The sequence below is a fragment of the Phyllostomus discolor genome, chromosome 14, assembly GCF_004126475.2.
Source record: "Phyllostomus discolor isolate MPI-MPIP mPhyDis1 chromosome 14, mPhyDis1.pri.v3, whole genome shotgun sequence".
Classification (NCBI taxonomy): Eukaryota; Metazoa; Chordata; class Mammalia; order Chiroptera; family Phyllostomidae; genus Phyllostomus; species Phyllostomus discolor.
In genome coordinates, this window is record NC_040916.2 from 47,506,612 (window position 1) to 47,521,765 (window position 15,154).

Consider the following 15,154-nt stretch of genomic DNA (forward strand, 5'->3'; position numbering starts at 1 on the left):
TCCCTCTCTGCCCCTCTCTTTAAAAACGAATAAATAGAATCTTTTTAAAAAATAAAAATAAAACCATTTTAGACAATGTGACTTAGCTGGGACCTGGCCAGGAACGTGAAGTCCCTCCAAGACCCAACCGCCAGGCTTTGGCCACGCCCCCTCATGACCCATGCGCACTCAGACCGGAACTTTGCCAAACGCCCGCCTTCTCCCTAGGACTCCGCTATTCTTGCGCAGGCGTCATACAAATCTTCCCACCTCCTCCCCTCGTCGTGCGCGAGTCTGACGTGTGACGTATTGCGCCGACGCCATTTTAGCCGGTCCCACACCGCACTGGGCGTGGCGGCCATTTTGTTTGGGCACCGAGCGGTAGTTGGCGGCAGTGGCTGTGGTGACACAGACGAAAGACAGAAAAGGGCAGGCCAGGCGAGCAGGTGGACCGGTTGACCAGACAGCCAGCCAAAAACAACGGACTAACCTAGCAGGCCACCGTTTACACATCTAGCCAACCGCGAAACAAGTTAACCCGAGCCCCTCCACCATCAACTCAGGTTCGGCCGGCTTCCGGCCCGCCTTCCGCAGCAGTCGTGGCAGCCCCAGGAGGAGCACTGGCGTCATTTTCCTTCGGTAAGTTTCTACAGTGAGAACTAAAGTCTTGGGGAGCAGAAGGGGCCGGTGGACCGGCCGGTGGTGGGCTGTGGAAGCAGATACGGCGCTGGAGCGTGGAGGCCCCGGGGAGGGGGCGGAGCCCCGGGGAGAGACAGGGGCGGGCCTGAATTGGAAACTGGTGGCGGGATTGCTCGGAATGGTTGGGGTTTGAAATGGATAGAAAGGAAAATAGGCAGATGGAGCAAAGTTGGTGGTCTTGCCAGGGTTTTGAGATGGTAGGGAGATGGAATGAGGATTACGGGACTTTGGGGAACGTTAGAAAGTAATGGCAGCTTTAGGGTTAAATCTCGTAGAGCGGTGTGAGGTAAAACTCCCAAGTGCCCCATTAGGACACTTTGTCTGCTCCCACCCCCAGGTCCCCAGTCCCTTGCTCAGGCCCCTACCTGATTTTGGAGTCGAATGTCAGTTTTGAAACTGGGTTTGCCTGTGTCGTCTCTAGATGAATGGTTCTTGATTCCGGTTGCACGGACCCACCCTGCAACTCTGACTAGGGGTCTACCTTTTCGCTTTGTGGGAAGACGCTCAACCAGCTGAGCCGCACTGACCAGGGCCGCTTCTGCACCTTTTTTTTTTTTTTTAGGTTTTATTTATTAGAGGAAGGGAGGGAGAAAGAGAGTGAGAGAAACATCGATGTGTGGTTGCCCCTCGAGAACACCCTGTTGGGGACCTGGCCCGCGATCCAGGCGTGTTCTCTGACTGGGAATCAAACCTGCGACCCTTTGGTTCTCCGGCGGGCACTCAGTCCACTGAGCCACACCAGCCAGGGCTGCTTCTGCACTCTTTAAAGAGCTGCTTGCAGCCAAGGTTTTTTCAGAAAGGACTCTGCTAGATGAAAAACCAAACTCCTAACACTTCCTTTAGCTAGGCTTAAGTCTGCCATTTTGGAGGCTTTGGAAGATTACTTTCTGTCCTGTGCCGTGGCCTTGAAGTGTATTTGACAGAAATATCTTATAAACATAAACACCTGAAATGAGTTCAGTGTGTCGTTAAGTAGTCTTTAATACAAGCCTCTCATTCAGTATTGTTTTGGGCCTTGTAGAAATAAGGTCGTTGTTACTTTGATTTACTCATTCTGCCTATTGTCCCTTGTAGATCCTCGGGATTTGAAGATGGCTGCACAGTCAGCGCCGAAAGTTGTGCTAAAAAGCACCACCAAGATGTCTCTAAATGAGCGGTGAGGCAGCCAACAGCAACTTCAGCTCATTGATAAGAAAACATACTTAAATTGGCCCTGGGGTCCAATACACAAAAAAACAGTTTTAAAGTAAATACCAACAGAAGGCTACAGACCTCTGTTCATAGTTGCATCTTATTTATGTGGTACACAGAGCAAATTGGGCGGTTGTTTCAAAACCCCTTATCAGTAGATTTTTATGTTAAGCTGTCTGAAATATTAATCTGGTGGGATGTATTTTAAAAAGACTCCTCATACCCTCCCTCTTCTTCACATTTTTTTAACATTGATACAGGGATGGTGCAGCTTGGTAGCACAGTACCCTGGCTGCAGTAGGCTTGCTGCCCAGTCCAAGGCCAGCAGTTTGTGTCTGGCCTGTAAGAGGCAGGTAGCAAGCTTTGAATATGTCCAAAGGCCCTTGAATGCCATTCTTGGGCCTTGTAAGAGGCACTTGCTTTTGCTCCATTTCACTTTCTTTCCATTCTGCTTTTAGTTTGTTTTTGTTTTGGATTCTCTTACAGTTAAGTGTTCTTCTCTTCCATTCTGTTAAGCTTATTTTTTTGTGGAGAGACACATCAATTTGTTGTTCCACTTATCTCTGCATTTCATTAGTTGAATCCTGTTATGTGCCCTGACCTGACTGAGGATTTAACCTGCAACCTTGGCATATCGGGGTGATGCTCCAACAACTGAGCTACTACCTGGCCACGGCTAAAAGAGTGTGCAACAGCTTTAAACAGTTGGACTAATCTAACTTTTTCAGAAGTAATCAGTTGACGTCAGAAAAAGTAATCATTTGAGACTAAGAAAAGCGAAGCTATTCAAAGGCAGTTTGTGTTAATGAGAGTTCATTGACTGCCTTTGACCAGTGATTTTAGTAAGTTGACATTCGACCATTGTACATTTTCACTTTTTCTGAAACATATTTGCTCCTTTTCTCTTAGGTATGATACACTAATTGTTCATACTCACATAACTAAGCAAACATATATTTAAAAAATGCACTCCTGTCTTACATGGGTGCATTATTTTCATAAGTTTTGGGGGTGCTCTAGTCCTTCCTTATATTTGCCCTTAAAATACACTCTCAGTTCTCTAGGGTTTTGGCTCTCTTCGTTTGTCTTTGAAACTACATCTCCTGTCTCGTGTTGTCACCATATCTGCTTATTGCGTGTATTTCATACCTTCCGCCTCTCTTAAAAGCTGTTACTTGAGCCCTTGTTATCACTTTTGATTGAATGTGCTGCACTTAGCTGCATTTCTAAGTTTCTGATTCTTGCAAGTTTGTGGAAGCAGAGGAGTCTTTCACCCACATCAACCTTGATCTAAGTGTACCACTTTACTTAAAAGTTCGTGGGATCTGGAGTTCCTGGTCTAGCAAGCCATGAAAATGCCAATAAATGTTTTATAATAAAGCTTTTATTTAAACATCCATTTTGTTCGACCTTGAAGCTTTACTAATATGCTGAAGAACAAACAGCCGATGCCAGTGAATATTCGGGCTTCGATGCAGCAACAACAGCAGCTAGCCAGTGCCAGAAACAGAAGACTGGCCCAGCAGATGGAGAATAGACCCTCTGTCCAGGCAGCATTAAAAATTAAGCAGGTGAGAGAACAGGTCTAAACGTTCCAGAAGCAGCTGGTGATCTCTGTCAGGCAGTCCACTAAGACTGTCAGGAGTGATTGAGGGCAAAAACTGAAACTTCTCTGGAAGAAAGAGAAGTTTCAGAGAATTCCCCTTTTGGCAGGTACCAATAAATAACTTTTTGTTGTCTTTCTCTTTTAGGGAGTTTGCCATCAGTGTGGCCTGTTTCTTTGTTAGCAGTGAATGTTAATCTGTTATTTTCTGATCCTTTGCCCTTACAGTAAATTCACTGGCTTTTTCCACAAAGAAATTCTAGTTGCTGTTTTAGAATAACCGTTAAAAGAAAATCCTTTATTCCTTGTTAAATGATTTACGAATTAGGGAGATGATGCTGTTATTTCTCCCCTAATCTAGGGTATCTGAATGGCCTTAGTCAATGGCTTTTAGTGCTAAAATGTAGAAAATGTAGGGTGACCCTCATTTCCACAGCAGCTAAAGTTTTCTCAGTAGAGCAAGAGCACTGAGTAATTAAAAGTTAATGGGTTCTCTTTCAAATTTTCAGTAAGAGATAATCCTATTCAGACCTGAAATAAAACCTGCTCTTTATTATTCATAGACTTTTTATGCAAGTCCGGACAGTGGCTGTGGAAGGATATGTCCAAGCTGTGGCTGGGCGTCTGGAGGGCGGTGCCATGCAACTGTAAGGACTTTAACTGGTAGCACTGCATGGCTGTGCATAAATTCAGCAGTTAAATATAACCTTCACCCAGAACCGTTGGGCTCACTGACCAAAAATAAACAAGGCCTTCTGCTTCGGCTGCCTTAAGCCTTGGAGTGATTGCATTCATTCCTGACTCAGGAAAGTAGTAAAAGGCACCACCATTTTCTAAGAGTAAATACAAAATTGCTGAAGATATGTCTCTGATGGATTATTCCAAAGGATCTTTTAAGCTTTAAATGCAGAAATAGCCACTAGAGTGGTACTGCCCAATAGAACTTTCTACAGTGGTAGAAATGTTCTATATTTATGTTCTCCAGTACAGTAGCCACTAGTCCACAGGTGACTTCTGAGCACTCAAAATGCAGCTAGTGAAATTGAGGAACTTGATTTTTCTTTTTTTAATGTGTAATTTGAATAGCCACGTGTGGCTAGTTGCTATCTTTGCACGCAGAACAGCTCTAGAGTAGAAACTGGATGACAGTAGTGGATGTCCTTAAGCTTCCTGTCAATGTTAGAGACCAGTATTGGTGGCAAATACAGCTTGAGAAGGGAGAATATTCTCAGGATGACGGGACACAAATGACATGTAGAATGAGGTATACTGTCAGGGGAGTGATGTAACGGGCTATTATGTTTGCCTACACCTGCTCACACTAGGTGCATAGTGTTCAGAGCCTGCTCCTCTGATTAGAGTTTATGATCTTGTGGTAGAAAGCTAATAATAATAACTTAGAACATACGGTTGCAAAAGAAATCATTGGTAGTTGCTTATGGGTAAAGTCTGAGGGTACATAGAATTTATTTCCATTTATATTGACTGATGAGTTTATAGGAAAACAGGTTTGGTAAGACCTTGGTTGTGTTCAAGGCTACATAGTCACCTCCTTTGAAGGAATTTAATTATTTGCAATGTGGTCTTAATGGTTTTTCTTTTAAGGACAGATTATTAAAAATCTTCATCTCTGATATGTCCTTGTCCTCAAGTGTGGACCTGAATTTTGTGATTGTAGCCTGTCTTTATGCTAATGCAAATTTGGCTGGCTCTCTATGGATACATTTGAGTTGTATGTTTATTTTGAATTAAAGGTCATTACACTGACTTAATGGAGCTGTTTGTGAGGGTAGAGATGGAATTGTGGCTATTTAAGAAATGTAAGAAAAGGAAGTTTGACTTTGTGTTTGTTTACATCATATGGTAGAAAGTAGACCATCTAGCCATACATACTCAGGGAAAATGGAACTTACTGAGAAATCAGATGTTGTTCTTAAGTCACAAGAAGTCAGATGAATTTTTAATTTAAATTTTGCCCAGAGTGTGATGAACTTCTATAGTGTTTGAGTAAGCCTTTGAAGAGAGTGGTAGTTTTTAGGCAGGTATAAATCAAGTCATACATTGTCAACCCGTGGTTTAAAAACAGAATCAGGCTTTGAAATACAGTGTCCTTATTAAAACTTAAGTTTCAAGTAGTGGTGTATGGCTTAGCCAGACTAGCAAGATAATTTGTGGTGATGCCAATTTCATGGGACCATACTCAAGCTTAGAAGCTCAGTCAGAATTCTTTTATACCATGTTTTGAGGCGAAGGCCTGCTTCTGGTGTAGCTTCCTCATGATACCCATAGCAGGTTTAAATGCCTCACACATCTCACTGGCTTCCTTTTCTCTGCACGTTGAGTTACCACATCCCACTGGATTGCTTTTTTTTGATCTCAATCCCCAACACCTTTTCTTCCAGAAGAGCTTAAAGCAGCGCCTGGGTAAGAGTAACATCCAGGCACGGTTAGGCCGACCCATAGGGGCCCTGGCCAGGGGAGCAATCGGAGGACGAGGCCTGCCCATAATCCAGAGAGGCTTGCCCAGAGGAGGACTACGTGGGGGACGTGCCACAAGAACCCTACTTAGGGGCGGGATGTCGCTCCGAGGTCAGTGCTATGTACCTGGTAATTGTTGGGTCCCACCCCCTTTCTTTTTCTCTTGGGCTGCTTATGGACACGTTGGTTTTAACATCTTTAAGCCTGAATTTGTATTAACATAATTAATAACTTGAAATCACATATATTTAATAGTGTTGCATGTCCTTTTATCAATACCATTCCTTTTCTGATAATGTGCAGTGGTGAGAGACTATGACCTGCATAACAACTGGTAATCCATGTCACCTCCATCCCATTTTAAAACACCCTGCTGCTGCTTGAATCAAACCACATTCAAGTTCTAGAAATAAGTCAAGTCTAAGAAATGTATGGGTCTGTTGGCCTGTGTCTTAACCAGTCATCTCTCTTCCCTGGTGCTAGCAAAATACATTTGTGAAAAAGAAAAGACAAGTTGACCCATAGCACTTAGCTATGTATTACATTTGGGGCACTGTTTTACCATTCCCTATATAGTTCTTGGCCCCAGTAAGAGTGTATTGAGAGCAGGAACCATATCATTTATTTGTAAATCTATTGTAATGTTAGATGCCTGTCTGATTATTCAACAGATATTTATTAAATGTATGTGCTTACTGATTACTTTAACTCCTCCCAGGTTCTTCCAAAAACAGATTTTTGGTCAGACTTGTTGAATTGATTGAATAAAGAGCATCTTAATCTATTCACGCTCAGTATGCAACTTGCCCCACCCAATTAAAAATTACCTGAATTAACTCATCTAACCCTCACCACCTTCCTTTGGTTAGAATCTACTTTGTCTCTCTTGGACTTACCTGCATATACATTGTATGCCTCCTCTCCAAGGTCAAAACCTGCTCCGAGGTGGACGAGCCGTAGCTCCCCGAATGGGCTTAAGAAGAGGTGGTGTTCGAGGTCGTGGAGGTCCTGGGAGAGGGGGCCTAGGGCGTGGAGCTATGGGTCGTGGCGGAATCGGTGGTAGAGGTTAGTCAGCTACCAACTTCAGAGAGTAGCTCCCTCTTATTTCTCTCCCTTCAAAACTCAGAGCCACCTTTCTGCACAGCTTTAAGTCATAGGCAGGCTTATTTGTTTGTCTTGTTTTGTTTTTTGAAACTGGCTTATTTTCTGAATTCACGTGGTGGTAGTGCAAAAGTCTGTCATGGGTTTTCCAAGAGCTAGTCAGGTACATGTTACAGAGCCAGATTATCTGTAGACTTCTCCCAGACTCTTACAAATTTAAATTGTATTGTTAAAATGACAAAGTGGTCAGTTTGGGGTTTTACCTTACTCTGTCCTTGCTCCACCACCACATACAACCCACCCCATAACTCAGAACCCCACTTTTAAGTCTTAAGAATCCAGAAGAGGAAGATGTACAAAAATGAAGCAGAGTTAAAGATAAGGATAATGAGACTTGGAGCTGGGTATTGACTCTGAAACCAAGTAAATCCAAGGTAAAGTTGTGTCTGTAGGAAACCAGAGATGACTTTTTCTTTTCTTTTCTTTTCTTTTCTTTTTTTTAACTTTATTTTTAAAGAGAGGGGAAGGGAGGGACAGATTGCCTCTCACACACACCTCAACCAGGGACTGGCCCACAACCCAGGAACATGCCCTGACTGGGATTTGAACCAGTGACCTTTTGCTTTGTGGGACAATGCTCAACCAGCTGAGCTACGCTGGTCAGAGCAGAGATGACCTTTTTTGATCAAGGTAGAAAGCAGTATGGCACTACCATATTTTGCCATGTATAATGCGCACTTTTTGGCCCAGATTTTTTAGGGGAAAATAAGGGTGTGTACTATATATGGGTATAATAATCCCGTGCATAATGTGCACAAAACTGGGTGCACATTATACACAGGGGCACGAAATCCCATATGTCAGTTAACTAACTGACTCATGTTAATCTTTTTTTCCCCTCTTTTAGGATTAGATTTAATTAGCATTTTAATGAATCATATCTTTTTTATTACCTTTTAGTTCCCTTATACCTCCCTCCCCCCCATCATGTTGATAATACCTTTGAGACTTAGTGATAATTCTTTTGTGACCTCATGACCCAGATTGGAGAAGTTTAATGATGTTGCTGTTAAAATGCCAAGCCTCAGGTGTTCTCTGGCTTACAGAGTTTAGGAGAAAACTCCCAGTAACACCTGTCCAAGAAAAAGAACATTTTTATTCTCTTAGTCCCTTTGTATATTTGCTTTGATCCTTTTAAAGTGTGTGGTGTGTATTCCATAATTTATGGCCTTGAAATTGCCAAGGGATAAAAACTTAGGAAAGGAAATTTGATAACTGAGGGCTTGTTTTCTTCTCTCCCATTGTATGTTGCTTGGCTTATTGAGTGAAGTGCAAGCTAGTTTGGGTTTCAGGATGAAATGGCATGTTTCCAAATTATCTTGACTTGGTTTCTGAGCAAGGACACGGGTGGGGAAGTCTAAAGTCTAAACTGGGTATGTTTTGCTAAGTGAATTGAAACCACCTTTCAGATAACCATAAGTCTCTAGAATAGGAGATAAAAGTGGCTGGGAGTACTCAAGATGTTTTTTCCCATCTCCCCACATTGTTCCTGTGTAAAAACAACTCCTCAGTCTCCTGACATGGGGTCAGCTCATTTTAGGTCTTTAGGTTTGAAAATTGCCTGGCTTCACACCCCTGTTGCTCTGTGCCTTTATTAGTTCCTGTCTTACTAAATAGGCTTATATGTAATTTAATGAGGAACTTACAGTGGGCCTCAAACTTTAGATCATTTGTTTTAGAAAAGATTAAGATTTTTTAAAGTATCAGTTTCCCTTTGTTGACAAGAAGTTTAAGTGACATTTAGAGATGAGCATATAATAAGGGATTCATTATTTGTGCTTTCCATGTGTTGCTTGCTACCCAGTGTGTTTACTGTTTTTCCAGATTTCTCCTCCTTGCCCTGCCCTTCAGCATTTCAGCTAGGCCCCTCTGCTCTAAGGGGCATTTACTATAGCACCTGTTAAAACTACTTGTAACTGTCTTTTTTTCCTTTGGGCCAGGTCGGGGTATGATAGGTCGGGGAAGAGGGGGCTTTGGAGGCAGAGGCCGAGGCCGTGGACGAGGGAGAGGTGCCCTTTCTCGCCCTGTACTGACCAAGGAGCAGCTGGACAACCAACTGGATGCGTACATGTCGAAAACAAAAGGACACCTGGATGCCGAGTTGGATGCCTACATGGCACAGACAGATCCAGAAACTAATGATTGAAGCCTGCCTGCCCTCCTGTGAGAGACTCTTGTTAAAGTTATCACGTCTGTAAATAACCTTGAGATACCAGATGAGAAGAAACCTACCTGATTGATGCTGGAAGGACCTATCAGAATAGACTATGGACTTAACTTGCCACCAGTTTGTGCATTTAGTGTGTTCCTTTTACTTTTTTGATACTATATTGTATGAAACCCTTTTTTCCTCTGACTTGGATTTGGTTTCATTTTGTTGTTTTTGGGGTTTGGGGTTTTTTTTTTTCCTCCTTCTCCCAGACTTCTCTTTGAACATGAATGTGTTGGCCCTCTTTCCACCTCTGCCTCCCCTCACCTGTTACATATGCCCTGACATTCTAACATCTCTATACCCTCTGGGGAAAGTCCCAGAAATAACCCATCCCTAACGCCTAGGTTTCTGAGATATAGTTTTGTTCTGTATCACTCTGATAGCCTCTTAGAAGTGTTGAGAATATCTGGAGTTCAAAATGCACTCTGCCACGTTGATATTTTAATGTAAGTTAGGGACATTGACCTGGCTACAAGGCCACATAACAGGTTATATACATGGTAGCAGCTCTGGTTTGATTCAAGTTGCCACCATATGCATTGATACCACATAATGTGTGCTGGCTTGGGTGTGTGCATACTCTACGCTGGAATAAGGTTTATAAACCTTCCCGTGGCTTTGCATCACATCCAGAGGGGTCCTGTTAGGTTGGCCTATGCCTGAAATATGAAATAGAGAGGGAAAAGCCATTTGGTTAAGCAGGTGCTGCAGAAAGAATGGGAGAAATATGGTAGACCTGCTGGGGAGGGTTCAGAAGATACTCATTCTGAACATAATCCTTATGTTTATCCTAAACCAATCAGGCTTTTCTATACATTGGCTTTGTTTGACCATCTTATTTTCCTTGAAGGTTTGTAAGTTCAACCATATCCTGTCAACTGTCCCAGTTTCGGTGAAATCTTGTATTTCTGGTTTATTATAACAAGAAATCATTCTCTCAGACCCAGCCAGGACTTTCTCTTTATTTGTTGTGCTCTTTGAAATGCTATGGCTACTATAACAACATCTTGATATATACCCCTTGTAGAGCTGAGTCCTACATAGTTGTGTTGAAATTCTGAGGAGTGTTGTGGATTTGGTATAGAAAGTGAAGAATCTGTCCACCTTTGAGTAAGCCTTGTAGAAAGTTTAACCACACAAAGTAATGTACTGACCCATTTGGTCCATAGAAAGCTCAGGCAAGGTGGTCTTGGGCAATATGTTGGACCCTGGCACGAGTACCCCTTTTTCCCTGTACTATTTAAGGGGCAGGAACCTTAACTACCACCAACCAGACTAATTATACCATTGAGCTACCTAGTACCCTGATCTGTTGAGATGTGGGGTTTATTACATGCTGGGGAGGAAATTTTGGTTAGGACATCCTAAATTTGAATCCTGTCGGTTTGACCAAGTCTACTTGACTTTGTGCAGCAAGTGTTTTAGCCCACTTGGGAGAGCTTGAGAAGACCATGTGCAGGTAGAGGACTTAATTATGCTGATGTGGGTTCCATTCTATTAAGAATGGACCATGAAGTCTTTTTCTGTGGGCATGACTAGTGGTAAGGATATCTCCTTCGGCAGGCCCCAAGGCTTCTGTGAGGGTGGTGCTGATTGGCAGTGAGCAGGCTATCTTGCAAACTTAACATCCCCTGCTTGCCTTACATCAAGCATCTCTCAGGGCCTCTAGAAAACCATTAAGAAGAAGAGGGATCTGCAAGATGAGTTGGGTTCCTTATCCTCTTCATACAACCTGGGATCTGGGATGACACTGAACCCTTACTCCCAAGTGCTTGGCCCCTCCTCTAAGGTAGCTGGTAAGCTCCCCCAAAATGACTTTTTGTTTTTAGAACTTTCCCTCAATATTTTGGTGGCTCTTGATACATCCCCAATAATATGAGAGAATCCTTCATCTATGTAAGGAGTAGAAGGGGCATAAAGGGCTCTGGAGCAGTATGAGTAAAGGAACCTGGCAGAGTTCATAATGGGTTACAGTGGGGCCCTTCAACAGCTGTCTAATAGAGTGCCCCAGTCTATTTCTGCTCATACTGGTCTTCACTTATATGGAGCACTCCCCACACTTGGCAAGATTTCCAGGATAAAAACCAGAGCGGGTTGGGGGGCCAAGGAAAAAACGTTAGGGCCAGAATATCTGGGTCTTTTGAGACAGGAACTTCCCAAGGTGCTGGGTATACCTGAGCTGCTCTGTCTCCTAGGTTGGCCTCTTCTAGCTCAGGCTCCCCCTGCCCAGGGTGCTTCCAGTCCCACCCATTCTGCTGACTCATTGTTCTTACTACCCATGGGGACTGGTTGTCCAAAAGAACTTTTTTTTGTTTGTTTAAATTTATTGATCTGAAAGAAAAAAAAAAACATTGGTTTATTTTATGTACTCATTATTTGGTCTTGACAGGAGACCAAACTGCAACCTTGGCACTTTGGAATGACTCTAACCAACTGAGCTACATGGCCAGAGTTGTCCAAAAAGACTTGCCCCATGTGTTTTACACCCCTTCTTTTGCTCTGGCTCCACTTGGCAGTGTAGGGGCTGGTGTTCTAGAATCTGAATCTTTGCTACTATGAAAATGTCGAGACATGGCCTGGTGGTCTGGGAACACTGAGGTATCCTGGTGAGGTGGAGTGTGGGGGCTTTGAGGGTCTCAGTAGAGATAAGCAATGAAGTGACCACTGGAGCCTAAACCCCTCCTTCCTTTCTGCCTTCTCTATATTTCCCCTGCTCCATTCCCTAAAGTGGGTGCATGGAAGTCCCCTACAGTTCATGGGCTCTCTAGCTCCACCTGCTGCTCACTGCAGTTCCAGCATCTCCTGGGGCTTGTGTCCTGTTTCTGCTATCCTGTCCCTGGTGAGTGCCCCAGGTAGAGAGAGACAAGGAGAATCAGCCTGGCTCCTGGGTAGTAAGTCTTCCACTCATTCAGCCGCAGTCTGTGGAGGGTTTGCCATACAGACACAAGACATTGTTAGAAAGGCATAGGGAGCACGGAAGAGATCAATAAACTGGATCTTGAAAGTCAGTAAAATTGAACAGACAAGGGAGAAGAATATTCCAAATAGAGGCAACAATACTCTGGTTTCTCTTCAGACCATGTATATCTTTAGCCTTTTACCAAATAGAGGCAACAACAAATAACAAAGGTATCCAGACCTAAAAGAGTATGTCATATGCCAAGGAGAGTGAGTGTTAGGTGGAGATAGGCCCAGACACTCGGAACTGTGATGGTGGCAGCGGTCCCTAGTCTCAGGCCTCTTAACTTGAAGGGCTGGAAGGCCAGTAGGCCTGGGGCAGCTGAGGCCCCATGGGGCCTCTAAAGCAAGAGGTGAGGGGTGGGCAAGCAAAGCTTCATGCAGCTCCCATTGCTTGAATTATTGCCTGAGTTCCAACCCCCTGTCCCATTGCCCCCTCGCCCCATCTGTGGAAAAATTGTCTTCCATGAAATCAGTCCCTGGTCCAAAATGTTTGAGGACCACTGCTCTAAAGGATTTGTTTTGAGGAAAGAGTGAAAACTAGGGAATAAAAAAAATGGAGTTGCTTTAATCAAGTTGCTACAATTATCAACACTGCAAAAGAGGGTTCTTGTTCTAACCAGCCTGAGGACTTAAACTTCGAACTTTTCAGTCTTGCATCAATGCCTATAAATACATCTGGACCTCCAGGTAACCCTCTGATTATGCTTTGAAGGACTCATACCCACAGCACTAGACTTGACCAGACCTCCTGGTGCCCATCTTCCAGACCACTTGACATATGACTGATAACCATCCTGGACCAATCCTGGGCTAAGAATGCAAGAATGTACTTTTTACTCTAAAAGCTTAATGTTTCTTTCTTTGGAACACTTCTGCATTTTTGCCTAGCTGTGTTCCAAGTTTGCAAAATTTAAGATCCTTTAATAAATCTTTATCATTTATTTCTCACAAAACCGCCAGACTTTGAGTTTGACAACTTGATTCTCCATTTAGGCTTGATTTATTTAATTCTTTTGCCCTTTAGGGTAACATGATTATTGGCTTAAGATTTAAACACATGTATGATGTAATATGTGATATATGAGAAATATATATTTGGTCTTGCACACTGTTCCTGGCACAGAGATCCTAAAACCCTAGGAATTTCATGTGATTAGAGCAATAATGGTGTCTTGTTATGTTAATGAGCCCCATAGGTTGGGGGCTGGTGGCTAGTGGAGCCAACCAGGTGATTAGAAGATTGAAACTTTCTGTCCCCCTCCCAGACCTCTGGAGAGGTAGTAGGGACTAAAGGTTGAGTTATATTAATGAGGTGCTTTTGGACCCCATCTGGAAGTGAAGGCTGGTTGCCAGGAGAACTAATCTTGTGGTTAAAGAGCTAGCAATTTCAATCCCCTATCCCTTCCTCCTCCCCGCCACTCCAGGGAAGAGGGGTAGAGGTTGAGTTCAAGCACCAATAGCCAATGATTTAATCAAACATGCCTATGTAATGAAGCCTGTATAATAATAACCCAAAGGAAGTGTTTGGAGAGCTTCTGAGTTGGTGAACATGTGGAGACTGGAGAAGAGAGGAGCACCAGGAGAGGCCACAGAGCCTGTGTGCCGTTTCACCATACTTTGCCTTCTTTCACCTCTTTCATCCAGCTGTTTCTTGAGTTACCTCCTTTTATAATAAACTGGTAATCTAGTAAGTAAAACATTTGAGTTCTGTGAGCTGCTCTAGCAAATTAATGGGACCCTAGGAGGGCATCATGGGGAACTTCTGAATTATAGCCAGTAAGTCACAAGCACAAGTAACAACCTGGACTTTCAAATGGCAACTGAAATGGGATGAGGATGGTGGTTGATCTTATAGGACTGAACCCTCGACCAGTGGGATCTGATGCTCCTGCCTGGTGGACTGTCCAGGTAGACAGTGTCAGACTTGAGCTGAATGCTCAGACACTCAGCTGGTGTCTAAGAATTGCTTGTTAAAGGTGTTAAAAAAAAAAAAAAAAAGAACAGACCAAAATGGAGTCATTTTTGCTAAGCTATATCACCAAACCAAAATTTAGTAACTAATTTAATTGCAGTTTCAGTTTCTTCCCAGAGTTGAATTTTAAACCAATCAGTCTGGAATTACCTGGTCAGCACCAGTGAGGTAATCTGCCTGATAAGACCCTCTGCCTTACCCTAAGGGAAGGTGACCTTTCTTGAAGTAATTCATTATTAATTTCCTCATTCTACCCTCTTTCTGCCTATAAAAACCTTCCAATTTATACAACTCGTGGTGTTACAGGGTGCAGCCAAGAGGGGGGCCCCAAATGGGCATTTGAAATGGGGTCCAGAACTTAAGGTGTCCAGGATATTTTAAGATGTCTCCATCCCCCACCCCAGGGTATGGGTTGGGGGAGGGGACAGATGGAGCAGGGCCATTGAGAGCTGTTTAGCATAGCAACAGCCTTGCAGCTAAGCTCTGGTGTGGTCATTTAACATATCTATAGCCTTTGACTGGTTGCATGGATATGTTAAGTAGCTGTGATCAGCTCTAAGCCAGGGGAATGGAAGTAACTTCCCCACCCAGATGTAACTAGGGGGGGGGGTCCCCTGAGTTACAGCTCCTGCGTGGGAGCTCAGAGAGGATTGGCTCCAGGACATGGGGCCACACCTGCCCAGACTCATGATGGCAGCCCAGTAAAGCTGGAAGGATACAAGTTCCGGCATGTGAAGCTGAGTGTGGGAGGAGTCGGAAATGGGGCTGCAGAGGAAGACTGGCCTCGAGGATTTAAAACCCAGATTTGGCGGCCATTGAGGAGGAGAACCATGCTGCTTTAGGAGAGAGAACCATGCTGCTTTAGGAGGAGGAGAGCCATGCGCAGCCCTGAGAAGAA

General features: G+C 43.6%; 1 protein-coding gene across 1 annotated transcript; it reads left to right on the forward strand.

The window, feature by feature from the left end:
• The first annotated feature begins 317 nt into the window (after positions 1-317).
• Positions 318-10,269, forward strand: LOC114489090 (chromatin target of PRMT1). The gene is given in 7 exon segments (XM_028503098.2): positions 318-618; positions 1,753-1,834; positions 3,287-3,440; positions 5,875-6,061; positions 6,878-7,015; positions 9,052-9,092; positions 9,094-10,269. Coding segments are annotated over 6 exon segments (636 nt in total). The 5' UTR covers positions 318-618; positions 1,753-1,769; the 3' UTR covers positions 9,145-10,269.
• Positions 10,270-15,154: the final 4,885 nt, after the last annotated feature.